A 27,381-nucleotide genomic window follows, 5' to 3' on the forward strand; every position below is an offset into this window, starting at 1 on the left:
GGGCAACTGAGCATGATACGCCAAGAAACATACACTTAATACCGAGATCTGGTAAATAAAGCTGATTGGATGTCAGGAGCATCTTGATTGCTGGTTCCCCGGATGTCGGACGCCATTTCCATCAGATTACTTCCGGTTTTAACAGCCGGTCATATTTCGCCATCGATGAGATACTGATCTTATTTATACTTCAAGACGTCCCCCCGGAAGGAAAAAAAAAGGTTGTTTCATAGAAGTGTACCTATTACTCCAAAGTAATTCCGGTGTATGGACTCTTATTCTCTTACATATACTTTCTTTATGTTGCCCCCTTAAGAGCCTCATAATATATCTTTCACTCAATTCACTCAATCCACCCAATTTACTCAACTAAGAGACACACTGTTCGCCAGATGTCGCAGGAAGCCCAAAAAGGCTCAGGCCCTCAGAGCCCCGCTGACAGTACACAACAACCTCTCTCCCAGCCCGCCCATAGTCTCTCCTTCGAAGACGTCATCAGCGAACTCCAAACCAATTCCGACGATGGGTTAACATCTGCGGAAGCTAAGCAGCGCGTTGAGAAATATGGCCAGAATATGCTCGAAGGAGACGAGGGCGTCTCCTTGGCGAAGATTGTCATTCGACAGATCGCCAACGCCATGATGCTGGTAAGTCAGAAGTCGGAAATAACTCCCAAGGGATGATTGCTAAGAAGTTACAGGTCCTTATCATTGCCATGGCCGTCAGTTTCGGTATCAAGTCCTGGATCGAAGGAGGTTTCATCGCCGCTGTCATCGCTTTGAACATCGTCGTTGGTGTCTACCAGGACTACGCCGCAGAGAAGACCATGGACTCGCTCCGATCACTCAGCTCGCCTACAGGTGTAGTCTCTCGTGATGGCAAAACGTCAACCATCCCAGCAAATGAGATCGTCCCCGGTGACATGGTCGAACTGAAAGTGGGAGACACTGTTCCTGCTGATGTCAGGTGTGTATCGCAACCCCCCCCCCCCCCACATAGAATATACCAGAACCCCAACCTAATTCCTTCCCAGACTTGTTGAAGCATTCAACTTCGAAACCGATGAAGCACTGTTGACCGGCGAGTCCCTTCCGGTCCAGAAAGATGCAAATGCCACCTTTGACGTCGACACCGGCCCAGGCGACAGACTGAACATAGCCTACAGTTCCTCAACCGTGACACGAGGACGTGCTCGCGGTGTCGTCGTGGGGACCGGAATGAGTACTGAGATTGGAGCTATCGCTCAAGCCCTTCGTGGAACCGACTCGAAGCGTCGTCCTGTTAAACGCGGACCTGAAGGGGAAACAAAAAAGAGATGGTATATCCAGGCTTGGACATTGACGACCACTGATGCCATTGGCCGGTTCTTGGGTACCAATGTCGGTACACCTTTGCAGCGGAAACTGTCTAAGCTGGCCCTTCTACTCTTTGCCATTGCTGTTATTTTTGCGATTGTCGTTGCTGCGTCGAATGACTGGCGCGGTGATAGCGAGGTCATCATCTACGCGGTCGCGACTGGTCTAGCTATGATTCCGGCTTGTTTGGTAGTTGTGCTAACGATCACAATGGCCGTCGGAACGAAACAGATGGTCAAGCGTCATGTCATTGTCCGGAAACTGGACTCCTTGGAGGCACTCGGTGCTGTCACCAATATCTGTTCAGACAAGACTGGTACTCTGACCCAAGGCCGCATGGTCGTAAAGAGGGCTTGGATCCCATCTGTGGGAACTTACTTAGTCGGTGCCTCGAATGAGCCTCTCAACCCCCACGATGGTGAGCTGAGCTTGATGGCTGAGCCTCCGGTCAAACTGGGTGGGAAGGAAGCAGGTGATGTAGCATCGCCAGATGAGCTGTTGAAAGACAATGATGAACTAAAGGCCTTCCTCGACGTCACTGCCATGGCCAACCTGGCCCATCTCCACCAAAGTGCCACCGAGGGATGGCAGGCTCGCGGCGAACCCACCGACATTGCCATTCAGGTCTTCGCCTCTCGATTCAACTGGGGCCTGGATCGATGGACCAAGGGCGACAAGCCGGTCTGGCAACAGCAGGCCGAATATCCATTCGACTCAAGCGTGAAGAAAATGTCTGTTATTTTCTCAAAGCGCGACGAGAACTCAGAGAAGAGTCGTGAGATGATCTTCACCAAGGGCGCTGTCGAACGTGTCCTCGAGGCGTGCACCACTATCAAATGGAAGCCTGATTCCGACCCTGTTCCTATCAACGACGAAATCCGCGAGGAAATCTTGCAGAACATGGAGGCCTTGGCTAAAGAGGGCCTCCGTGTGCTCGCTATGGCCGGCCGCGAGAACACCTCTCCCGCAAAAGAAGGCGGCGACCCTCTACCTCGCGAGGAGGTCGAGAAAGACTTGTCTTTATACGGATTGATCGGTCTCTATGATCCCCCTCGCCCGGAGACGGCTGGCGCTATTGCCCAGTGCTACAAGGCTGGAATCTCCGTGCATATGGTTACTGGTGATCATCCCGGTACTGCGCGTGCGATCGCAGCACAAGTCGGAATCATCCCTGCGAATATGGATATGATCGCCAAGGACGTTGCTGATGCTATGGTCATGACGGCTTCCCAGTTTGACAAATTGACCGAAGAGGAGATTGATGAACTTCCCACCCTTCCATTGGTTATTGCTCGCTGTGCGCCTAATACGAAAGTCCGCATGATTGATGCTTTGCATCGTCGTGGGCGTTTTGTGGCTATGACCGGTGACGGAGTCAACGACTCTCCCTCGCTCAAGCGGGCTGATGTCGGTATTGCCATGGGTCAGAATGGCTCTGATGTGGCCAAGGATGCTTCCGAACTCGTGTTGTCCGATGACAACTTTGCTTCCATTATTAACGGTATCGAGGAAGGCCGTCGCATTTTCGATAACATCCAGAAATTCGTTCTGCATCTTTTGGCGGAAAATGTTGCTTTGGCTATAACCCTACTTATTGGATTGGCCTTCAAAGACGACAGTAACCAATCTGTCTTCCCCATTTCCCCTGTCGAGATCATCTGGATTATTATGATTACCTCTGGTCTTCCTGATATGGGCCTGGGAATGGAGACCGCCGCTCCAGAAGTGATGGACCGGCCACCGCAAAGCGTACGTTCCTCCAAATTCCTTCCCTAATAATTCAACTTACTAACAAACCACAGAAACAAGGTATCTTCACGTGGGAAATCATCATCGATACCCTCGTCTACGGAGTCTGGATGGCCGGCCTCTGTCTGTCAGCATTTTCTCTCGTTATGTTCAAGTGGGGAGACGGCAATCTCGCCATGGGCTGCAACACAGAATACAACAACCCCAACAAACCCTACAACTGCGAGACTGTTTTCCGCGCCCGCGCCACTACCTTCACGTGCATGACCTGGTTCGCGCTCTTCCTCGCCTGGGAGATGATGCACTTGCGTCGCAGCTTCTTCCAGATGCAGCCCAACTCAAAGAGACCCTATACTCAATGGATGCATGATATCTGGCGCAACAAGGTCCTCTTCTTTGGTATCATGACTGGCTTCGTTCTTGCGTTCCCTATTATCTACATTCCCGTTATCAACCACAGTGTCTTCATGCATAGCAGTATCACCTGGGAATGGGGTATTGTCTTTGTTGAGACCGTGCTTTTCTTCCTCGGCATTGAGAGCTGGAAGTGGTGCAAGCGTGTTTACTTCCGTCGCCAGGACCGCAAGGCTGCGGCTCGGGGTGATCTACCGGGTAGTGAGCATCGCGCCCTGAGAGATTTCAGTCGCTATACTACTATGGACCGCTCGGATACTCAGGGTAGTGAGCAAAAGGTGGAGCAATCTATGGTCTAGGTGGTCTAGATTTTAATGAGCATTTATCCTATAGCGTGCGTCTGTTTATGTGATTTGAGATACTCTACTGCATTTGTTACAGATTAATTGTTCATTAGACATATACCACCAGCTTTATTTTGAAATTCACGAATCTTATTTAAAGACAGCTCTATTCGTGTAAATCTCCGAAATTGGGTGAAAATTGCTATGGATACCGATATTTTTCCAGACACAGTCCAGGGTGGTATTTCCCCCAACGGCAGCGTGGGAAGGCTATGCCGATTGAAAGCTACCCCAAAGATCAGCGGTTAAAGTCTGAGCTATTTCTTCATGGCCCAAGGCCCGAACTGGACTCTCAGTGGCTTGTCGGCTCTTCAAGGGCTTTTCCCCTTCTCTTATTCGTGCTCGGAAGCAGCAGTTCTGCCCAGGTGCCTCCATTGTGCTCGGATTAGGATCTCGTGACTGACTATATACTACCTAGTGAAATGAGTTGGATGGCCCTCAAGAGTACAATAAATGGGTACCAGAGGATGCAATGGCGAACGCTCCAAGGATCATTACTAGCAGATTGAACCCCCAAGGCGCAACTAATATAGAATAAAATAAAAGATCGATCCTTTATCCAGATTACATGCAAGTCACACATTACAGAATTGACCCATACTTTTGAACAAAGTTCGTAGGTTAACAAATGCCTTCAAGTAACCAGATAACTAGGTATTATTTTATAATCTGACTCGACAGATGACAGTAAGATATATATGCAATATGGGAATCTAAATACAATGGGTCCAATAGAAATCTGCCTGAAGTTGAACTCCTAAGTTTTACCAGTAGACAATCCCTATGGAGATGCAAATCAAAGTACCTCATACTTTTATAATTTCGACGCATTTCTGTGACTTTGATCAAGCCAAGATTGAATCATCTGCGTCAAACCATCGATTTCTGCCTCGGTGTTTCCCGCATGTAAACACACTCGCACCCGCTCCTTTCCCTCGGGAATTGTCGGCGGCATGATCGCTCGAACAATGAATCCATTTTCCTGACAGAGACTTGCCAGCTGTCGTGGCTGCAATGTGCGCAGGGAGATAATGGGAGATGTGGGGAAATGGTCGACTTCGAACATGACTGATTGGTATGTATGGAGGCCATCAAGCCGTTGTCGGAGATGGCGGATCAACTCCTGAAGCCGGCGTTGTAACTGTGATATGGTTAGCTGTTGGTTGCTAAAGTCAAGAAGTCAGGATCGACTCACTGATTCAGTTGCACCAGATGACAGGAGCTCATATGATGCGCGAATTGAGGCCAGGAATGGAAATCCCAGAGCGGTAGTATAGATCAAACTACGGGCATAGTTGATCAGGTAATCCCTTGTTTCTGGTCCACAGAGAACCATGGCTGGGGAAAGGTCAGTTGAGTATTCCAAGGGACGATCAAATAGACAAGACAGCATACCTCCATGACTCGCTAGTGCCTTGCCGAATGTGTGCACTCGGATGAACATGCGATCTTGAACGCCAAGCTCTTGAACCACACCAGCACCTCTTGGCCCAAATACACCAGTCGCATGCGCTTCGTCCACATAGAAATATCCATTACCGTGAGGTAGCAGCTCATCAACAACCGCGATAAACTCCTTGATGGGGGCAACATCACCATCCATGCTGTAGATGGATTCAATAAGGACGAATACATTGCGCGTGCCTTCTGCAATTGCTGGATCTTCAGCCATCTGTGACTGCAGTGCCTCTCTCAGGCCAATTGGCGAACTGTGGGCAAACATCTTCCGAGCACCGGCCCGCGACAGACGCATGCCCTCGTGGGCACTGGCGTGGATGAGCTCATCGTACAAAATCACATCGCCTGGCTGAGGAAGGCTGGATAATACGCCGACATTGGCGTCGTATCCGGAGTTGAATAAAAGTGCTGTTGGGGCTTGATGGAATGTCGCAACAAAGTTCTCGAGCTCTTCCGCGTAGGCCGAATTCCCGTCTAATAGCCGAGAACCCCCGCTGGCAAGGGGAAATGATGGCGGCGTGTTGTTCAAAAGTGCTAGAAAGCGCTCTCGGTATGCAGAAGATGTTGACAGTGACAGGAAGTCATTGGAGGAGAAATCCACTGCTGTTCGGGGTAAAACGGTCAGCCTCCGACGGGCAGATTTGGCTTCCCGGTGCGATAATGCGGCGGATAGGGAGTCAACGAGGGTATTGGGCGCAGCTGTCCCCGATGTCTCCGATGGAGTAGCAGTCATCTCAGCTTTCGTGATCAATTGATGTCAATTGATGTCAATTCCCCTATTCCGGTTCCTGTTCCTGACGGGTTATCCACGTTATCCAAAGGTCCACTTTATTTTTAGTTTCGAATATTGTTGAGATTGAGCAGATCTTTCTATTCCCCCAAAGCCAAGAGTTCTGAAGTTGATCTGAAGTCGTTGAGAAACCCAACAGGGAGAATCTGGTGAAATGCAGAAATGTGGAGATTTTGGCGTGGAGTGGGAAACTCAACTTGTCCCGAGGTCCTTTTTGGACTTCATCGTGACTCACTTCATTTCATCACATCATGCCTCCGGTCGGCGCAGCGCTCTGGCGCAGTTTACGAGCCCATCAAGTCTACGGAGCTAACACGGACGTGGGGAAGACAATCATCTCCACTGTGTTGTGTAATGCCGTTCAACGCCAGAAACAGCAGGCCGCATTCCTCAAGCCCGTGTCAACAGGGGCATTGGATGATGCCGACGATCGGTAGGCAACCTTTGAATTCAATTTTAATTTAATTCCATTCAATCGCTGACGGTCGCAGGCACTTGAAACGTTACGGTGCTGGGACGCTCACCAAATGTCTCTATCAATTCGATGACCCAGTCAGCCCGCATTTGGCAGCAAAGGATAAATTCGTAAGTGCCCATTGTCCTAATTAGAAGAACACAAAGCTCATCGCGCAGGTTCCGCAAGACGATGATCTCCTCGCCTCCATACATAACACGCTGTCCGGCTGGGCGCGGTCGGAAATTGACTTCGCCCTTGTTGAGACTGCCGGGGGCGTGCATTCCCCTGGCCCCAATGGCAATTCACAGGCAGATTTGTATCGACCACTACGTCTGCCAATTGTGCTAGTGGCAGACTCTCGTCTAGGGGGAATCTCTTCTTCGATCTCTGCCTACGAGTCATTGCTCCTCCGTGGCTATGATGTCTCATCAGTTCTCTTGTTCCGAGATGAGTACTACCAAAACCACGAATATCTGCGTGATTACTTCCAGAAAAAGAGCATTCCATTGGTGTCGCTACCAGCACCTCCAGCCCGGCCATCGCAGCTGGATGCCGACTCCCAATTAAGGGACGAGGAGGCCATGTTCAGCTATTACCAAAAATCCGCAAAGGAATCCGAGATCCTCCGACTGCTTGAAGACATGTCCGTCAACAATACCGAGCGCATCCAGCGTCTCGAAGAGATGGCCGACCGCGCGAAAGAGCTGATATGGTACCCCTTTACCCAGCACCAAGGCATGAAGGCCAAGGACATTACCGTCATCGACTCAGCGTATGATGACTACTTCCAAACATTCGGCTCCAGCACATCCAAAGATACCCAAAGCGAACTGCGCCCGACATTCGACGGATCTGCGTCCTGGTGGACGCAAGGCTTGGGCCACGGTAACCCCGACTTGTCACTATCTGCTGCCTATGCTGCCGGTCGGTATGGACATGTCATGTTCGCAGGGGCCGTCCATGAGCCAGCACTGGCGCTTGCAGATAATCTGCTGAAAACCATCGAAAATCCGAGACTTACCAAGGTTTTCTACACAGACAATGGAAGCACGGGGATGGAAGTTGCTGTGAAGATGGGTCTACGCGCTTCTTGCGACCGGTACGGCTGGGATGCCAGCCAGGAGCAGATTGGTATTCTTGGACTCAAGGGTAGCTACCACGGTGATACCATTGGTGTGATGGACTGCTCGGAGCCTTCAACTTACAATAAGAAGGTTGAGTGGTACCGTGGTCGTGGCCACTGGTTCGATTTCCCTCTTGTTAAGATGGTTGGCGGATCTTGGAAAGTTGAGATCCCCGGTGAGCTGCAGGCAGAACTCGGCGAGGATGTTGATTTCGCTTCATTGGGGTCGGTCTTTGATCTCAGCGAGCGTCTTGAGTCTGCCGCTGCCCAGCGTTACAAGGACTACATCCGTCGCACTATTGAGGATCTGGTCCAGCGCCAAGGAGTGAAGTTTGGAGCATTGATCTTGGAACCTGTCATCCTCGGTGCGGGTGGAATGCTTTTCTGGTAAGAATCCAGTAGTACAATCGTTCATTCACAGATAAACTAACCATCTTCTAGTGATCCCCTCTTCCAGAGATGCCTGACTGATGTGGTCCGCGACCACCCAGAGCTATTCTCCACCAACGCTCCTGCTCCCAAACAATCTCCGTCGTGGTCAGGCCTGCCAGTCATCTTCGACGAAGTCTTCACTGGACTGTACCGTCTCGGTCGCCGGACATCTGCATCATTCTTGGGTGTGCACCCCGACGTCGCCGTGAATGCCAAACTCCTCACAGGTGGACTGGTACCGCTCTGCACAACTGTTGCCAGCGAGGAAATTTTCGATGCTTTCTCGAGCCCAGAAAAGAGCGATGCCCTCCTCCATGGCCACAGTTACACCGCCCATGCAGTTGGATGCACGGTCGCTGTGGACTCCTTGAAGAGCATGGCTAAGCTTGATACTGATGGATCGTGGGATGCATACCGCGCTGACTGGCGTAGCAGCTCGCCTGCTGCCGTTGAAGCTTCAACTCCTGATGTGTGGAGTGTCTGGTCACATGGTCTGCTTCAGGACTTGTCTTCCACGAACTCCGTGGAGAGCGTGTTTGCCATTGGAACTGTGCTTAGTATTTCACTCCGTGATGCAGCTGGTGGAGGTATGTTCCTGGGACCTAAAAATCATGCGACGGTGAAAACTAATAATCTCGCAGGCTACACCTCCAATGTCGCAAAGGGACTGCAGCAAAAGCTGGCTGTTGGCGGTGATCAGTTCAACGTTCACTCGCGCGTCCTCGGCAATGTTCTTTACCTGATGTCCAGTGTCACTTCCAAACCCGAGTCGCTCCAGGAGATGGAGCGTCTCCTCCGATCGGCATTGGTGTAGGGAAGTTAAGATAAGCATACTTATATACGAACATGACAATTGAACATTTCAGCGCATCGTCTTGTACACAGCATCTGCAGCAATCATTAGCAAATCTCATTTTCAAAGCAGATCAAGCCTGCATCGCTAAGAAATCTTCGCTGGAACCAAAACGCCTGCTCAAACCTGGGTGATAGATAGAATGGAGGAATAATGTATCCCAGAAAGGATAGTGCAAGATCTCCGATATGGAACTATGGATTACAGAGAGAATAATATATGGCAATGTGGATGACAGACACAGGTGAACCAGGGGGGATCTGGGCATGGCGGCAAACGGTGCTTGCCTCTAGCATTCTATGATGGCCTGCATATCTGAGCCAGTCCAGGGTATGCAGCCCTAATTGAACTGAGTTTTCTGCACCGGCCCGACCGGTGTAATGCATGGTGCAGGACTCGGCTTCTTCTCATACCAACGCCGCGGAAATCGTATACTGCCCTAAATACCATCCACGATACGCTACACTTATATTGATTGATCGTCAGCAAAATATTTTAAATCACCTTTACAGAAAAAAGCGAGCTCAGAAAATGACGACAGTGGCCTCTCCAGACGGAATCTCACTCAACGCCCATTCACCTCGACTAGTCGACCAAACCCTCCTAAGTCTATGATATTATATACTGTGGCCCCATAGCATCCAGAGACACCATTGACATCCCCATAATACAATATTGTATGGGCCTCGTGGCCCCAGAACCGATCCACCTTTACGGGCCATGACGCTGTCTTCCTGAGTTAGAGTAGAATCTCAATGGTGTGACAACCATTGCTATCCCGCCGAAACGAGATACGGGTATGCTATCCTCCTATGAACAGTTATTGCATGCACGGATGATTCCGGCGCCTGGTCCATGGATTGTCTTGTTGGGTGGCATGCTCCGTATATGCTAAGGAGTTTGCGGAACAGTGTGGCAAGATCAACACTTTCATTAACCATATTACATCAGAGACTCCATAACTGCAAAAGGTGGAGTGCTTTTGTTGAGTGCGGAGAATTACATATTCGCGCATTGAAAGTCTAAGCGAAATGCTTGCAACCCCGGGGGAAGTTTGGAGATGCAGGGGCCATGTGGAGGGAGTACGATACTACCATGCGATATGGTTTCCTAATTAGGAAGAGATGACATAATGATAGCCCTATTGGTGGCCAAGGACTGTTAAGGAATCCGAGACCCGAACAACACGTCGGTGAGTGCCTATCAGAGTAAGACATGGCCATTATTAACCTTCGGATGTGCGGCTTGAAAGATTAGCCGAACCATAAATGTCTGCCCAGACGGAATTGGCAAGGCTTGGCTAAAACTAATTTTTTTTGGTGGCAAAAGCCCTGAAGAGCTTTACTTCAATTGGACCCATAGTCTTTATACTGGAATTTGGCCACTGGATCCAAACTTTGATTTGCCATCTCTCAGGTACAATCTACTGTATGGAGTATGTATGTACATAGTATCGCATATATTGTAAATAGTCTATCCATTTGCATAATTGAATTAATTTGCATAGACCGAGTGCACATCTTGGCATTTAGTAACAGTTTTGAAGCCATTGAGCGTGATTGGTTTAGTGTCGGAATAAGCGGCTACCCACGGCCAGCCACGCGAGTCCGGTAATTCTTGTTAGATAATAGAATTCCGAGCCGAGACCATGATTGGTTATTAACCCGGGTAGCGGGTCAGGGCAACTCCACTTCCATATCCAGAAGTGGATCCATCGACGCTTAATTCCTGTGGATAATCGCAACTCGGTATCAAAGCTTTTTTCCCTTTGGCCTGAATATTAATTCACATAATGTAAATAGGCAATAGAAATTCAATTGCCACCATGATAAGGATCTTCCAGAAGATCCGGGCCCCAGAATTCTACGCCCCAACTCTCCATACAAGGTAAGCCGGGGTTGTCTCGGTTGACGTTGAGGAAAGATCCACTGGGTGAATTTTCTTTGCACACAAGGCTTCCTTCTCTTTTCTTCCTTATATTCCCGACTTGACTCCTCCCTTGTCTACACACGTCGACATCATGATTCTCGATGGAGTGACACCCTACCAGGAGCCGATTGACTCGGAGTCGGGATATAATGAAAAGAAGATGTTGGGGGATCAGAAGCCCCAGTATCAGGATGCCTTTGGAGATGAGGAGGGTGCCGATGTGAAGTATAAAACTATGAAGTGGTGGTAAGTGCATGCAAACCAACAACCTTCTCATGATCATGGGCTAATTCTGTAATAGGCAAACGGGAATGTGTAAGTGCTAGCACGCGCACTGTTATGAACCAATTCTGACCGTTCTATCTAGTCATGATCGCCGAATCCGTCTCTCTGGGGGTGTTGTCCCTGCCCAAGACCCTCGCCCAGCTAGGCCTAGCCCCAGCTCTCGTCCTCATCATCGGACTAGGAATCCTCGCTACCTATACCGGATACACAATCCACCAATTCCGTGCCCGGTACCCCCACATCCAGAATTTGGCCGACGCGGGCGAGATCTTGTTCGGTGCTTTTGGACGCGAACTGTTCGGCATCGGCCAGCTGCTCTTCTCGATTTTCATTATGGGTAGTCACATCTTGACTTTCAGTGTCATGATGAACACCGTTACCGAGCACGGAACTTGCACAATGGTATTCACCGCTGTTGGTTTCGTCATCTGTTTCGTCTGCTCTCTGCCCCGTACGATGAAGAACATGACCTATATCTCGTGCATGTGTATGTACAACCGAATTCGGTCGGAGCTCGGGATTCATCGCTAATTATCATTTACAGCCTTTGCCAGTATCGTCACTGCTGTCATTATCACCATGGTCGCAGTCGGTGTTCAGAACCAGGGTGGTCAGAACCTCAAGGCTACGATCGACACCGATTTGTTCCAGGCCTTCAGCGCTGTCACCAACATCGTGTTTGCCTACTGCGCCCACGTGGCTTTCTTCGGTCTGCTCGCTGAGATGGAGGAACCCAGGGATTTCCCCAAGGCTCTGATCTTGCTGCAGACTTTCGAGATTTGCTTCTACACCGTTGCTGCCGTGGTGATCTACTACTACGTTGGCCAGGAGGTCACCTCTCCCGCTCTTGGATCGGCTGGTCCTATTCTGAAGAAGGTCGCTTACGGAATTGCCATCCCAACTGTACGTTTTTCCCTTCACTTATTCTATCCCATATTCGGCTGCTGACATTCTCACAGATTATTGGTGCGGGTGTCGTTAACGGCCACATCGGTCTTAAGTACATCTACGTCCGCCTGTTCCGTGGCACTGACCGCATGCACAAGCGTGACTGGGTCGCTATTGGCTCCTGGGTTGGAATTGCTTTCACTTGCTGGGTTATTGCCTGGATCATTGCGGATGCCGTTCCTGTCTTCAGTGATCTGCTGAGTCTGATTAGTTCGCTGTTCGCTAGTTGGTTCAGTTACGGTCTTGGTGGTGTGTACTGGTTGCACATTAATAAGGGCAAGTGGTTCTCTTCTCCTCGGAAGATTGCACTCACTATTGTGAATGTGTGCATTATTCTGATTGGTGGTTGCATGTGTGGTCTTGGCCTTTACGTTTCCGGCAAGGCTATTCATGACAACGCCTCCAACAACAGCTTCTCTTGCGCTAGCAATGCCGAGGTTTAAGCTTGTTGTTTGTGTATAAAATGTTTCAATATACACTTTCCACGGTTGTTGCTAGGCGATATAATTTGATTTGGTTATAGATTTCTATATATGTACCGGATAATGCCTGGCACTCTAGACCTTTCCTTTTCCGCTTTAGTGCTCACCCCTTGCCGCTTTTTGATCACTAAATGGTGTCTCGACTCTCAGCGGTCGGGGGAGTAGGTCATGGGAATGGCGTAAGAATTCCACGAAAGTGGTCGGTCGGCTGCGCTCTTGGAGTTGCTCCCGTTTGTATACAGTCGAAGCATATTATCTGCCAATCTTATCAACACGTGATACCAGCTCCTTGTCCACTTATCTGCGACATAAACAACCCATCTCCTAGAAAATGGGCATAAATTTCGCATACAGACTTTTACAGATTCAACTATCCGGCATCCACTCAGGGGCTGTGATATAAGGTCATTTAATCCAGAGGAGTTTGCAGAAAAGTACGTGGAGTTGATGAAAGCGATAATACTCTAGTATTCTATGATTACGATCAAGAGTACGACGAGCCACCATGGAGAATAGGGGAAGGGGAAGGGGAAAATGGTCGACCAGAATCTCTACCAACAGCATCAAATCCTACTATCAATTCTCCACCAACAATGGTCGCAAAATTACGGAAGGATATCACCAAGCTGAGGAAAGGTTTCCCCAGTTAGACTCTCTCCCGATATGGCCATATTATAGCGTCGTGTTAAGGTAATTTTTGAGGGTAGCATTGCGCAAGCGACACTAGCGGCACAGCAGTCCACTGACATTAGGCGTATACTCACCAACCAGAGAGAGGCCAATTCACCTAAAACTAATCGACAGGTAGGTAAAGGTTGTGTTATTCGTGTTGGGGATTCCAATACCGTAATACAGTTGCGGGATATTGCAGACGCTGAGAAAGAAAGCTGGAGATAGAAACGGGAGGCTAAACAGAAGTGGGTTGAAATTGATCGCCAAGAGCAAATTAAGATGCAGGAAAATGGAAAAAAAAGAAGAGAGCGAGAGAGCTTAATTGGGTGACTGGAGAAGATGGCCAGCCAGATTATTGTATAGATAAACAAGGGAAAGTGCTGTGAATAGCATCAAATCTCTAAGGGTGATCAAATATTCATAAAGACGGGCAGGATCCAATAGGGCTGCTGTTGGGGGTTCGACTTAGGGTTGAGTATAGTTAGGCCTGCGGAATCTGATCCTCGGGAGTCCTCCTTGGTCCAATGCTTCTTTCACCCTAACTGCGAGAACCGGTCGGACTTCAATAGACGAGCCCAGATCCTCTGTCTGTCTCTACTCGTGTGAGGACATTTTCCTTTGCGTGCCGGCGTTTTTTCTGAGGTGTGCTGGGTTGGGTTCCGGCTTGCACAGCTTGATCAGTGTTATAGTTCAGAGGAATGATTGTTCTTTTTTTTTTTCCAGTGAAGGAATACATGAAGCTATATATACAAGATGAAGTCTGGAAATCAACTCGGTTCTTCGTATATACAGTGCAATGATTATTTTCGATGCTGCGGCTTCATTCCTAGGCAGCACGCCTCATATCACAACACAGCTCATCCGTCTTTAACAGCATATCTGGTTGGCCCTAAGTCCCAAACCCCATTCCCCTTTTCTTGCGCCTGTTTGAGCCTCTTTGCGTCGTTTCACCGCCCCTTGAAACATATAATTAATCCCACGGGGTGGGTTGAGCCCGCTTACTGTCCGTCGACATTCTAGAAACTGAATTTTCGAAGTACTCATCATTCCAGCGAAGCCGAATTAAACTGTGCGATACATTCCAAAGTATAAATCCAGAAAAGTCCATTTCAGGAAAGTGTCATGGAGGGAAGGCGATAACCAGACGAAAATTGAGGTCTACTGTGGGCTAGAATACATCACTCGACCAAAACCAAAGTTGGTTAGTGGTGGCAGATTGATATTCCCGAGCCACTGTTAGTTACCAGCCACTCAACCTTGCAAAACCCCTTAGATGAACGAAACTAGACAAGCCAATATGCTATATCAGTCAAAGATTGCAATTTCAGAATAAGAAGAACCTCTCTCATTTTTGCCTTTAGAAAAGTTCATAAGAAGGCAGAGATGGTCCATATATAGCTACAGAGAGAAAGAAAAAGATTGAAGAGCAAATACGATGCTGACATTAGAAAGCCAGACAACAAGCGAGGGTGGTCGTTTGCCTAATTGATGCATTACTGATAGAAAACGTCTATGTTTGCATTAGTTAAGAGACAAATGTCCTTTCAAAGTTGAAAACACTGATCTATACATATATGCACTCTTGAAGGGATCGTCCCCACGTAAGGTAGTAAATTGAAACAGTCAATGAGTATTGCAGATTTGAAGGAAATTCAAAGAAGCACAGTCAAAATAATTGAAGTTCACCAATCTATATACCCCAAGGACAAGAATGTTAGATGGTGAGAAAAAATGTTTTCTCTTGCCAAGTCCCACTCCTAGCAAAGCTCCCACTGTTCGCCACTTTCACTGTCACGATCCACAACCCGAAGAAAATAAACAGGGTCTTTATCCTCCCCACCCGGATAAGACACATTCACAGCAATTTTCCCATTCAGCAAATCGTCCAGAGTCATCTCAAGTTTCTGAGATGGAGTACCTTTGTAGTGCAGCCACTCCTCATCCATGGACTCCTTGAAGAAGACACCTCTTTTGTTCTCTTCAGGCAAAGGAATAATATGGATGTAGTCCGAGTTCACCATGAGGAGCTCGTTCTTTCTTTCTCTTCCTTTGATCTGAATTCGAAACTTGGCTCGATGGGTTGTGGATGATACGATGGGACTGTTGTCGCGGTTGTCCAAGGCCCAAAACCGCTCGGGCACGCGCTTGTTGCGAATGCAGAAGGTTTTACCTTCAATGTGGTCGGTCAAATCGAGGTGCGGCAAAATTGGGAAAGGAGAATAAGATTCATTCCATTGAAACAGTTTTTTGTAATGAACCTTCCCTTGGATGTTCTTGGCCTCCTGCTTGCTAGAGATGGATGCACGTCCCTCATTCAAGTAATCAATGGCCCAGGTGAGGGACTCGTTGTCATCACCACACCAGGTAAACATCTGAGGGGAGTGATGGATCAGGCTGTCGACCTTGGCTTTGCTCCCCCAATCTTTGGTTTCTTGTAGAAGCCGGAAAAACTGGTCTACAGTCGACCGATCTGGTGTTATGATAAGGTGCCGGATATCACGTCCATTGTTAGATCCGCTCCAACTGCTATGTGCATGCTCGGACCAGCGGAAGGCGACGGTGTAGAAAGGCATGATGGCAGGTGTGACTTGGTTTCAATGGAATAAGATGGTCAAGCGTAGATAAATAATTTGCTATATATTTTATCTTTATAATGCTGGCGTCACTGATCTAATGCAACAATCCCAGAATGTGTGACGTATTTGATGATACGATGGAAACAAGTGAGATCAGAGATCCGCACACTCTTTGGCGCCTATACCGCTGGGTAGTGTGGGTTGGAACAAATTCAAGGAAATAAAAGATAGAGTTATGCAGATCTATAACAGTACCACTTTTTAAAGCTGAAAGCAGCAAGGTCGTACTATTAATCTATTTGGAATTGCATATCCATGGATAATGCTGAATTTCAGAAAATGCTTTGGTGGATCGCCTGACGAAAGTGACATATCAAAGTATGATGACAAGGAGAAGACAGCTCTGCTATAAAATATCGTCATTTAGACATTCAACCTTTAATATATCGCTCATAAGTTGCATGGTACCCTTTCCGCGTTATCCGACGGAATCTGCGTTATACATGTGATGTCCTCAGAGTCCTATAGGACTACTAGGGTTATAGGACTAGAATTCTTTTAGTCCTATAGGAGTTCTCAAGGCCTAAATAAGCTCGTATTCTAACTAGGCCTTGACAAGTCCCGTAGCACTAGGCCTTTAGTTCGGTGCTATAGCACTAAGGCTTAGCAGCACCAGACACTTAGTTCGGTGCTATAGTGCTATAGCGGGAGTGCTATTGAGCCTGCTCAGCCTGTTCTCGGTCGCGCCCCCCCGCCCCCAGAAGCTTCTCAGCGACCGTCACCGCCACGCACTGCGTCACCCACCACCTACGAAATGCTAGCGCTTACTTCAGTGCCGTATGTCGGCAGACCAATGTGCGCTCCTGGTTAGACAAGGAATCGCGGCGTCCCTCCAGCACTGTATACCTCGTTTGTGGAATCAAAATACTGATCGACGCCCAGGTGGATCTGGACCGCCACTGCGCCCCCACAATATACCGCCCAACTGATTGGCTGGTTTGTAAGCTCCCGTGCACGAGCCAACTACCACCGATCAGGGCAAGTCTCTCAACTGGTGTGATAGATCCAATGTTAGGTGTAGATAAGTTGCGGTACAAATATCGAATCAATCACACTGAAAGACGCTCTACTAGTCCCAATCGGCGGTGCCTTTCGTCGAATTGCCCAGGTGCGCTTTGCCCAGGTGTTTGACACAGCCCCAGAATATGGACTACGCCACGTCGGACTGCGCTGTCCAGCTGCCTAATGGCGCGCTTGTGCGGGGCTAAACACCCGCGGAACTCAGCCTCCTCAACGCCGTATTCATCGGCGCTTTGGTTCTTCCTTTGGTCATTTTTTAAGTCCAGTATAACGATCCTAAGCTCTTACAGCACCAGTTGTAAACAAAGCAATGTCTGATCATCGCTCCAGAAGGTCAAAAATCCGTTGCTTGTTCCGCCGTGACGGTAAAGACAAGGGAGGAGCCAAACAACCCGACATCCTCGCAATCCACGGTTCCCGTGCGGGCCGTTCCAGCGGTACGACGTTGCGAATCATGGACTTGCGAATCTGCCACTCAACCTTGACGGCTAATATGTTGTAGTTGATAACCAACTATCGACGGCACCTGAAGGCAATAATGAGACTGTTTCAGCGTCCCCTGCCCAGCCAATACCCGAACCTGTTTCTCAGGTCCAAGTGTCGCAGGAGCCTCCGGACAAGCAAGCACACGAACAATCGAGTCAGCGGAAGCCATATGCCGAGAACTATGACATGTGGAAGGAAGCTCTCAATTCCTTGGGAGAGGAGGAAAGATACAATGTGAATACTTTGCTGAAAGATTGGGACCACGACAGTCCCAAAAGGAAACATTTGGTAGAGGAGATCCAAAAGAGAATGGATGAGGCATTGAATAGTAAGCATCATGACAGAACGACGTCTATTGGCAAATTGTTGTCGGTATTGAACAATTTCCTTTCCGCCGGAGATGTTGCTGTCAGCTTTGACCCAACTCATGCTGCCCTGCCATGGGCCGCTGTTCGGTGTGTTATTGTGGTAAGCATATCATTTCGAGTTTGTTGTATTTCTATGATACGGAGCTCGGATTATACACTTGCTTGTGCGAGAAAGCTAAATAACACAGATGGTTACCGCACACAATGAGCTGAAAGGGGTCATCCTCACTGCAATGGCCGAGGTCACTTCGCTCCTCGTACGATGTGACATGTACCAGCTATTATACATGGCCCCAGATCCCGCTCTCCGCCTGCTCGATGACTTTTTGACCAGACTGAGAGCATGCATTGTTCAAACGTATGCTGCAGTGCAGTCATTCTTTGCTTTCGTGAATGACCAGCAGAGGAGTCTCAAGATTGTCGATGTTTTCAAGCTCGAAGATGCGCGAGCTCATATGGACAAGCTCTCTGGAACTCAAAAGCAGTTACTTCAAGCTGCAGACGACTGTGAGAAATCTTCTAATCGGTCAAATCGATCTGATCTGAAGGAGCTTCTTGACCTCTCATCAGAAATCCCGATTATTCGGCAGCAAGTGTAAGTAGCCTAGAACTTCCAGGGGAGACAATACTGATGATATCTAAAGGGATCTGGTTTTAGAACGAATCGACGCCAGGGAAGAGCGCGAGCTTCTAGAATGGATCTCGCCTATACCGTATGGAACGCATCATCGTGTTAGAGTAGAATCTCGCACTCCTGACACGTGTGAGTGGTTACTCCAGAACAAGGAATTTTGTGAATGGATGGACTACGGGTCATCGGCAATCCTGTGGCTCCGAGGCTCAAGTACGCTCTCAACTGTGGCCATTTCACATTTCCGCGACGCTAATTTTGTTAGTGGGGGCCGGGAAAACATACCTCACCTCGAAAGTTATCGACCATGTTCAGGGTCTGCTTGAAAGCTCATCAGACCATGCGGGCTTTGCGTTCTTCTACTGCAATCGAAATGAAGAGAATCGAAGAGATCCCCTCTGCATCCTCCAAAGCTATGTTCGCCAACTTTCAACCGCTGTTGGAAATACTCAACATATACGGAAAAGGCTCAAGAGCGTCACCGATCGAACAAGACGCCAAGGATCTCACTTGGGTTTCGAGGATTGCAAAATCCAACTGGCAGACTCAGTAAATGAGTATTCTGAGACTGTCATCGTTCTCGATGCCCTGGATGAATGTAATCAAGACTCGCGCTGGCAGCTCATCCATGTGATAAAGGACTTGGTATCCAACTCCGATCGCCCACTCAAGGTCTTCATCTCAAGTCGGCCATACGACGACGATATAAAAACGCAGATCTCTGGGAGGAATATAGAGATTGAGGCAATCGACAATCAAGGTGACATCGAGAAATTTGTCAATGCCGAAATGGAAAAGCCCAGGAGATGGGGCCCGATACCCGCAGACCTGCGGAGCAAGATCGTCCAGGTCCTCTGTGAAGACAGCCAGGGAATGTGAGTTCCGCTCGGTTGGAGATTGGCAATACTTAGCTCACAACAAGCAGGTTTCAGTGGGCATACCTACAGATCAAACAGGTGCTTGCATTGTCGACCAGAGCAGATATCGAGATCAAGCTTGGCAAACTTCCCAAAACGCTCGAAGAGGCATACAGGGAGATATACGGGGAAATTGCGAAATCTCCACGTAGAAAAGCCCTCGTGGACAGCGCGTGCAAATGGGTGATGAGTGCCTTCACACCTCTCAGCAGCGATCAGCTTTTGTCCGCAATTCACATTGATGTTGATGGGCATCCCGTCAGCTCTGATGACCAGCTCAACGAGTCAGAATTGTTGGATCGATGCAGCAACCTACTTGTTATCGACTCCCAAACCCATACTTGGAGGTTATCCCATCTATCGGTATGGGAATATTTTGAAGAAAGGAACCATTGGGGGCTTCAAGAAGTTCATTCACATGCTGCCAAAGCGTGTCTCCAGCTTTTGATTGAGATACACAAGAGCCCAGTCTATGAAAGCGGCATGGAAATTTCAGGTCATATGCACAACATTGGAACACCGAATAACTTGAACCTTGGTCATCCCTTGGAAGAATATGTGCGATATCATTGGATGATTCATGTGAGAACCTACGAACTGCAAATCACCGAAGAAGAAAAAAAGCAGACCCTTTGTTGGCAGATGTTTTAAAGAGATTTCTCGGTTCTCCCGGCAAAAGCAGTCTCCAATATCGCGCCTGGTTCTGTAGCCTCGACAACAGGCGACGGCGCAGCCCGGAGTCGAGTTTTTTTGGCATGGCCAGCAAGCAGGATATCTCTCCAGAGGATGTCACAATTTTCGTTATGTGTCGCTTTTCGCTCTACATCCTCTTACAGGACTGGTGGGACAACGCAGAGATCATGGTCTCACAAACGAATGATTGTGGAGACACCACCTTGCAGCTCGCTGCCCAAGCAGGTTGTAAACCTATATGTGAGGCTCTCATGAAGCGAGTGACTGCAACCCACTCCGTGTTGCCGGGAGATTTCTACGGCAGAGCTCTTGCTGCTGCTGCTGGCCGAGGATATCAAGAGATTGTCAAGATCCTGGTTCAGAATGGGGCCGACGTGAACATCCCGTTGCCAAGTGGCTGTTATGGTAGTGCCCTCGCTGCTGCTGCTGCTTATGGGAAAAACATGGAGATTTTCAAAATCCTTATTGAGAAAGGGGCTGATGTAAGCCTCCCTTTGTCGAGTGGGGACTATGGGAGTGCCCTTGCTGCTGCTGGCTATGGAGGAAATATGGAGATTGTCATGATTATCATCAACAATGGAGCCGACGTGAACCTCCTTTTGTCGAGCGGGAGATATGGGAGTGCTCTTGCTGCTGCTGCTTCTAGCGGAAATTCGGAGATTATCAAGACTCTTATTGAGAATGGAGCCGACGTGAACCTCCTTTTATCCAGTGGGGACTATGGGAGTGCTCTTGCTGCTGCTGCTTTTAACAGAAATTTGGAGATTGTCAAGATTCTTATTGAGAATAGGGCCGATGTGAACCTCCTTTTGTCGAGCGGGAAATATGGAAGTGCTCTTGCTGCTGCTGCTGCTTCCGATGCTTCTTTCTCTTTCACAAAAGATCCAGAAACTGTTAATATTCTTATTGCGAATGGGGCTGACGTGAACCTCAAGTTGTTGGTTGGGGAGTATGGGAGTGCCCTTGCTGCTGCCGCTGCCAATTTTGCTGTTTTCGCAGGACATACAAAAGTTCTTGAAGTCCTTATTGCAAACGGGGCTGACGTGAACCTCAAGTTGTTGGTTGGGAATTATGGGAGTGCCCTTGCTGCTGCTGCTTTTCATGCTGCTTTCGCAGGACATATAGAGTCTTTCACAGGACAAACAAAGTTTGTTGAATTCCTTATTGAGAATGGGGCTGATGTGAATCTCCTGCTGTCAAGTGGGATGTATGGGAGTGCCCTTGCTACTGTTGCTTTTGTTGGTGTTCTAAGAGGAGAAACAAAGACCCTTAAGATTCTTATCGAGAATGGGGCTGACGTGAACCTCCTTCTGTCGAGTGGGGATTTTGGGAGTGCCCTTGCTGCTGCTGCTGCTGCTTCTGCTATGTCTACAAAAGATTCAGAGATCATTAAGATACTTATTGAGAATGGGGCTGACGTGAACCTCAAATTGTTGGTTGGGGCGTATGGGGGGAGTGCCCTTGCTGCTGCTGCTTCTATTGCTACTCCTTTCACAAGAGGTACAGAAACTATCAAGATCCTTATTGAGAATGGGGCCGATGTGAATCTCACTTTGTCCAGTGGGGACAAAGGGAGTGCCCTCGTTGCTGCTATTGATGAAGGATTTCCGGAGATTGTCAAGTTTCTTATTGAGAATGGAGCCGACGTAAACCTCACGTTGCCGGATGGGAATTACAGGAGTGCCCTCGCTGCTGCTAATTCTAGAGGCTACGAAGATATTGAAAACATACTTGTTGATAATGGGGCTACTACGAATCTCGTTTTGTTCAATTGAACCTGAATAGGCACCCTCACCTGGGATTTGCATTGTCTATATACAAGTGCTACAAGCAGCAAGGGTTGTCTCGGAGGGACAGCCTCTAACAACTACATCTCAATTACCCTCTTATGACTTCTAAGCACTGATACTTCTAAGCACTGATCCCAGACCACTTGCAGCCTGTAGAGTCAAGAGCGTTATCGTTGATACGTAATATATATCCGTTCTTTGGGAACAGTGGCAGGAACCCCGCGGCGTTACTAGACTGCGACATCGCCCATGGACGGGCGGGTGGGCATTGCCCACGGGCCTTATGTAATCGGGAAATGGGCCCTACCCTTAGGGCCCACGGGCCGTGGGCGTCGTGGGCCCCCGTGGGCCTTTTTAGTAAGCAAAATTAGCGTAACACGTGATTTTTATTGATACATTTCAAAATATTTCAACTAAATTTGTATTTTTTACATATAAACAATCATAATTCCGGATTTAAAATAAGATATATATAAATATATATAGTATAATTTACTATATATCTGATTTTTATATATATTTAAGACAACTTTATATAACGTTGGGCATAGTGGGCATGCCCGTGGGCGGTGGGCGTTATAGACGGGCACTCGAAAATCTAAATAGCCCACCGCCCACCGTGACGGGCGATGTCGTAGTCTACGTCTCGATCTTAATAATCGTGGCGGTGACTTTTCGTGTTCGTCGCGGTCGGGCGATTCAGGGGTTCGCGTCTCGGCCCGTCCCGACATTTCTGATCCCTTACGTCGAGTAACAATGGGTTTTCACTCCCCGAAAAGTGTTACTCTGTATACAGACGCGCTTCTACTAATCTCTGAGCTCAGTTGGGAACAGTCGCTATTGGATCAATTAGCTTTACAGTGATCGCCACATGATACAGACGCGCTCGAAATCAGTTTCACATTTTTACTCTCTTCAATTCTTTCTTAAACCCTTTTTTGCATGACGCCATGCCTTTTATGGTAGGTTTACCCTGACACACATTCCTAGTAGTATCGTAGTACGGTAATAACTAATGCAAAAAACAACTTTCGTATTATAGGTGTATGGGCTATGGCCTTCCTACTTGTAGAATTCCTCACATGTAAACCGAAGATTCAAATCTAATATAAGCATATATCACAATATCGGATAATCAAGAAAGGGCTTATAAGATATGTAGCGAGCAGTTCTTATTCTAACGGCAATTTATATACTAATAACATCCACAATCGAGTGTGCCTCTCCCTAAGATTTGTTTTTATCTTTGAGTTTCTTCGCGACCCTTTTCTGTGCCTTCGCGCGGGCTTTCTTTTCATCCTTAAGCTTCTTCACAGCCTGCTGCTGTGCGTTCGTGCGGGCTTTATTTTCATTCTTGAGCTTCTTCGTAGCCTCCTGCTGCAACTTCGATTACTTGGAGACAAACCCGACGGATGAAATCGCTCTGGTGGTGGAGGTGAGAGTAGCGTAACTGTTTCACCCTGAGCCATGCGCTAAGCAAGGATGCGGAAGCACCATGTACATAGTTACTCCATTGTCGAGAGTTCTTTCTCAATTTCAAGCAATCTGCGTGTTTGGCGTCCATGAGCGGCCCCATTGGCAAATTTGTAATGTAGAGCTCCGCGAGATTATCGAGTCTGGCTGTCTAAAAAGATATGGCTAACATGACAGCCCTCTGGACATGGAGATCCGATTCACCTTCCGTTCAGTCAAGTGAGTGATAGATTCGCACACTCAGACTTCATCCAGTGTACCTGAATTTAGATGGAATGTTCCAGGAGGAAGCAAATCCTCGCCCTCGGAGGAGGATACATCAATATTGACACGAGGATCAACCATTGTTCCAGAATATAATAGAATCAACTTGGAAGGCAAGGGGATACACGGGTGAGATGAAGGGATATTTGAATTTCTTCCCCGGATTTCAGACTTCTCTCCGATTGGTCCACATGACGGACGTTGATATCGCTTTGCGCAACCATGACAGAGACACAGTACACAATCCTGATAAGGCAGCCAGCCCCGCAAGGATGGAGATGGCAGTTTATCTCGGCTTTGAAACTGAAGAGATTTCAGTGTCGATCCAATTGGGCGTTCCAGCGCCACTTCATTTTAGTCACTTTAAATTCGAGGGTCCGCCTTCCTAATTCGGCATACATCCTCCCCAGATAAGAGAGATGCTTGTGCTAGCATTTATTTTTAATCCTTGAACCTGCGAGAGTTACCATTCGTGCCCTATCGTGGCATCTGGTAATCTATTAGCGATTCCGAGATGGCGGAGACCTGGTTTTACAAGGAAGGTAGACGCTCCTTCGCTCCTTGACCCCTGGGTTTCGAATGGTCGCCAAGTGGAGGATGCCGATGAGATTAATATAGCAGCTTTCAAAGTTTCACTCGGCCCAATTTTAGGTGGAACCGCTCTTAGGAGGGGAAGCCTTACATTAATATCTGGCTGCACCCACTAAATAGAAACTATGGCGCTCGCTACTATTTACTGCCTAACATCCCTCTTTGAGCACCGAAGCAGACTTTCTCAGAGGCTATGTCAAAACAAAAGAAGACGGTCAATCTTTTCCCCGTTCAGAATGGTCTGTGGCCCCTTCACTGAGAATTCATTGTCTAGCAATCATTTCTTTTGGCTGACACGCAAACAACAAAGATCTATCGATATTGGCCGCCGCGCGAACAGTCACCACGGCCTTCTCATCTGATCCCCTGATAAAATGGCTTCGACCGAACGCGAAACCATGGGATTATCAAGACGCATTGACGCAGAGGTGGCAACATAGGAGGATTAAGAGTGTGATGTCAGAAGGCATTGTTCTTCAGTCAGCCAGTGTCGGTCAGATAGCTGAGGAATATCCTCGCAAGAACAAGAAGGCCGAGCCCTCAGATGGTGCTGCTGCACCTAGAAAGACAGCTCACGTGTCAGTTCCTGAAAATCCGGTTATTGCAACCAACCAGGGAGAGGCTGGTGCTGTGGTATTCTTATATCCTCCAAAGGAACATCGTCCGTGGTCGATCTCCTCGATGTGGTATTCTTGGAAAATGTGGCTTCTGGAACTATTCAACCCGGTCAAGGACACATTGTTCAAGGATGAGGTAAGAGCCCCAAGTTTCTCTGTTGGAGAAAATACTGTTGCTAATTGATACTTCTAAATAGCGAGTGAAAATGCTTATGTCGAGACACACGCCCGGTAAAAGGCACCTTCAGGCACGCTACTCCAAGCTATGGTATCTGGAAGTTATTGCTGTACACCCATCACTGCAGTCACGCGGACTGGGAGGTAGCGTGATGAGGGCTATTCTTGAGAAAGTTGGGGGAAATCCGATCTTCCTTGAGTGCACCCGGCAGGAGAATATCAGCTTCTATGAGGTGTTCGGTTTCAAACTAATAGAGGAAGTGGACCTCACGGACACCCCGGCGCATATAGAAGAAGATGGAAAACTCAAGTATTGGGTGATGGTACATGAGACAGATAGTACACAGTGAAGCTAGTCTTGCAATCTGGAATAATAATTAAAAACTCCGAACGCCCCCTTCCCAATCATATGAAATGTCAAACATAACATAGAATAGAACAGCAGGGACCAGATATGAATCCCTTGTCGAGGTATTCACAACAGCCCCATTTCAACGCCTCTTGCTCGGGCCAGGTCGTTTATATCAAGTGTAGAATCATCGAGGAGCCATAATTCTTGCAGAATTTCAAGAAGCATATCATCTTGACGTGTTCCCGAAGAGCATCTGCGAATGGCTTCCTGCCACTCCAGATTCTGACGCATGACATCAACTTCCAGTCCGGCAACAAAATTCGGGAAAATAATGGAATTGTTCAGATAATTCTCCTCCGGGCGCTCCAAGCACCCCAAGCGAAGAGCATCCACATTGGCCACAATGCGAGCTACGAGAATACTCGGGTCCGCCGGACACAACTCTGACCGCCTCCTCGTTGAATGGCTCTGAGGGCTACCCGATGATCTCCTTCTCTGGTGGATGGTAAGAATTCCCGCTAGTCGATATGCTTCCCATAGGTGGCACTGCGAAAAGGTTCCCGCTTCTCCCGCCCAGTCCCAGAAACTCTGCTCCGTTGTATCTGTATCAATCCCGGCGAGTAGGTTCAATAGAGAGCGCGGTAAACCAGTCACTGGCTCGATGCCGTGCCTCGGTCCTGTCGACTGACAGAAGCGGCGCCAAATACCAATAGGAGACGTCTGGCGCCCTATAGCGAAACAAGGTATGTCCATGACTCCCATGACCTCGAGGAGGTGCGTGCGAAATGGAGTGGCTGCTTCCATGCCAGTGGAATGCTCTGGACTACGGATTTGCAAGATGTTATACATGCCTTCTATGTGCATTGTCCACGGCAGTCCTTGCATCAGCTGTGCGAGTAGAGGATAGGTCAGCTGCTCAAGCTCACTCGGTGTTTGGAAATAGAAATACTTCAGGTCACTCACACCAATGCTACATAATAGAAGCCCCGCGGTCAGTGTTCCATCGGACAACGTTGTGGAGCGAGCTAGTTCGGATCTAAACTCTTGTAGTGAAGTATCGAAGTATTCGAAGAATTGAAGTGTGCGAATGGTAGATAAAGAGAGTTGTAAGGTAAGACAAATATCATACAAGGCATTGGACTCTTCACACAGTCCAGGAAGCCTAGGCTGTAGCATGCTCTCTGGTGCTGCGATCGATTGTAAAATGTTCATTCCATTGTTCAGGACTTGTAGATTTGCATTTCAGTATACCGTGAGATCACGTTGATTCGGCTCAAACTCACATTCATTGAAAAGAATCTCATCTTTCTCGGATCGCCTTATTGTGAGAGTAGCATCATTCTCCATTTGAGTTAACATATCATCGCACCCTGATGGCAACTGGTCAAATCTGTCACGAATGGCTACGGGTATCTTTGACATACCATTCTCCCTCTGGGTCTGAGCTTGAGCCTCGAGCCTCTTCCTCTCTCTGCTTAAATCTCTCCGTCTTCCCAATTGCCTCGGCGGTACATTCTCTTCCAAGGGCTTATCGGCACCAGTAAATCGACCACGCGACGCAACGCCGCTGCCCCAGCGCAGTCGTACCTCGTAGCCCTCACAGTCCACTCCACGCTTTGCACAGTTCCGGCATGTCGGGCGAGCATTATCGCAGCGACGCCGGCGGTGCTTGCAAGTCCAGCACCCTTGATGGCTGCGGGTCGACATACTGAACGCAGGTAGAAATCATTCGGGCACGATGGGTGGGCGAAATAGGCTAGGCGATATATGAAATGCGGGGGAGTGGGTCCGTTGGACAGTGACAGAAATTTGTCTGTAATCGTGCCAAGCGCCCAACACACCCTGTGTTGGGCGCTTGGCACGATTACAGCTTAATATGCTTTAATTATCCACTATCTAGTTATAATACCCCTGACAGTGTTAGCCAGTGACTAGTTAGATGTCAATATAGGCCTCGGCTAGAATCAGAGGTGGCTGACGGGCGTTGTGGACTAGACTGCCGACAACCGACCATGGCCGTTATTAGTCTTATATCAGGAAAACTCTTCAACTTGTTTTTGTTTTAAAACTGGCAA

The 27,381-nt window shown here is 48.3% G+C and overlaps 8 protein-coding genes across 8 annotated transcripts; 5 read left to right on the forward strand and 3 right to left on the reverse strand.

Moving 5' to 3' along the window:
• Positions 1-392: 392 nt before the first annotated feature.
• N7517_007633 (cation-translocating P-type ATPase) lies at positions 393-3,817 on the forward strand (the record flags this gene model as incomplete). The annotated part of the gene is made up of 4 exons (XM_056725363.1): positions 393-647; positions 701-966; positions 1,034-3,104; positions 3,158-3,817. The coding sequence occupies 4 exons, from the start codon at positions 393-395 to the stop codon at positions 3,815-3,817; spliced, it is 3,252 nt and encodes a 1,083-aa protein (XP_056581613.1).
• Positions 3,818-4,676: 859 nt separating this feature from the next.
• Positions 4,677-6,053, reverse strand: N7517_007634 (aminotransferase class I/II-fold pyridoxal phosphate-dependent enzyme; the record flags this gene model as incomplete). The annotated part of the gene is made up of 3 exons (XM_056725364.1): positions 4,677-5,003; positions 5,058-5,200; positions 5,258-6,053. The coding sequence occupies 3 exons, from the start codon at positions 6,051-6,053 to the stop codon at positions 4,677-4,679; spliced, it is 1,266 nt and encodes a 421-aa protein (XP_056581614.1).
• A 308-nt stretch (positions 6,054-6,361) lies between these two features.
• bioDA (adenosylmethionine-8-amino-7-oxononanoate aminotransferase) lies at positions 6,362-8,936 on the forward strand (the record flags this gene model as incomplete). The annotated part of the gene is made up of 5 exons (XM_056725365.1): positions 6,362-6,543; positions 6,602-6,695; positions 6,720-8,077; positions 8,132-8,709; positions 8,764-8,936. 5 exons carry the CDS (start codon positions 6,362-6,364, stop codon positions 8,934-8,936), a joined length of 2,385 nt encoding a protein of 794 aa, XP_056581615.1.
• A 2,059-nt stretch (positions 8,937-10,995) lies between these two features.
• N7517_007636 (uncharacterized protein) lies at positions 10,996-12,580 on the forward strand (the record flags this gene model as incomplete). Its single annotated transcript, XM_056725366.1, has 5 exons — positions 10,996-11,150; positions 11,206-11,219; positions 11,272-11,676; positions 11,734-12,092; positions 12,149-12,580. 5 exons carry the CDS (start codon positions 10,996-10,998, stop codon positions 12,578-12,580), a joined length of 1,365 nt encoding a protein of 454 aa, XP_056581616.1.
• A 2,468-nt stretch (positions 12,581-15,048) lies between these two features.
• N7517_007637 (uncharacterized protein) lies at positions 15,049-15,864 on the reverse strand (the record flags this gene model as incomplete). Its single annotated transcript, XM_056725367.1, has 1 exon — positions 15,049-15,864. The coding sequence occupies one exon, from the start codon at positions 15,862-15,864 to the stop codon at positions 15,049-15,051; it is 816 nt and encodes a 271-aa protein (XP_056581617.1).
• A 1,393-nt stretch (positions 15,865-17,257) lies between these two features.
• Positions 17,258-21,817, forward strand: N7517_007638 (ankyrin repeat domain-containing protein; the record flags this gene model as incomplete). Its single annotated transcript, XM_056725368.1, has 7 exons — positions 17,258-17,384; positions 17,450-17,901; positions 17,990-18,396; positions 18,446-18,645; positions 18,698-19,307; positions 19,358-19,633; positions 20,059-21,817. The coding sequence occupies 7 exons, from the start codon at positions 17,258-17,260 to the stop codon at positions 21,815-21,817; spliced, it is 3,831 nt and encodes a 1,276-aa protein (XP_056581618.1).
• A 1,658-nt stretch (positions 21,818-23,475) lies between these two features.
• On the forward strand, positions 23,476-25,304 carry N7517_007639 (GNAT family N-acetyltransferase; the record flags this gene model as incomplete). Its single annotated transcript, XM_056725369.1, has 3 exons — positions 23,476-23,524; positions 24,501-24,913; positions 24,975-25,304. The coding sequence occupies 3 exons, from the start codon at positions 23,476-23,478 to the stop codon at positions 25,302-25,304; spliced, it is 792 nt and encodes a 263-aa protein (XP_056581619.1).
• A 125-nt stretch (positions 25,305-25,429) lies between these two features.
• N7517_007640 (Zn(II)2Cys6 transcription factor) lies at positions 25,430-27,013 on the reverse strand (the record flags this gene model as incomplete). Its single annotated transcript, XM_056725370.1, has 3 exons — positions 25,430-26,493; positions 26,590-26,676; positions 26,731-27,013. 3 exons carry the CDS (start codon positions 27,011-27,013, stop codon positions 25,430-25,432), a joined length of 1,434 nt encoding a protein of 477 aa, XP_056581620.1.
• Between the last annotated feature and the right edge of the window lie 368 nt (positions 27,014-27,381).

This window comes from Penicillium concentricum, assembly GCF_028827145.1.
Source record: "Penicillium concentricum strain IBT 3081 chromosome Unknown utg000002l_segment0_segment0, whole genome shotgun sequence".
Taxonomy (NCBI): Eukaryota; Fungi; Ascomycota; class Eurotiomycetes; order Eurotiales; family Aspergillaceae; genus Penicillium; species Penicillium concentricum.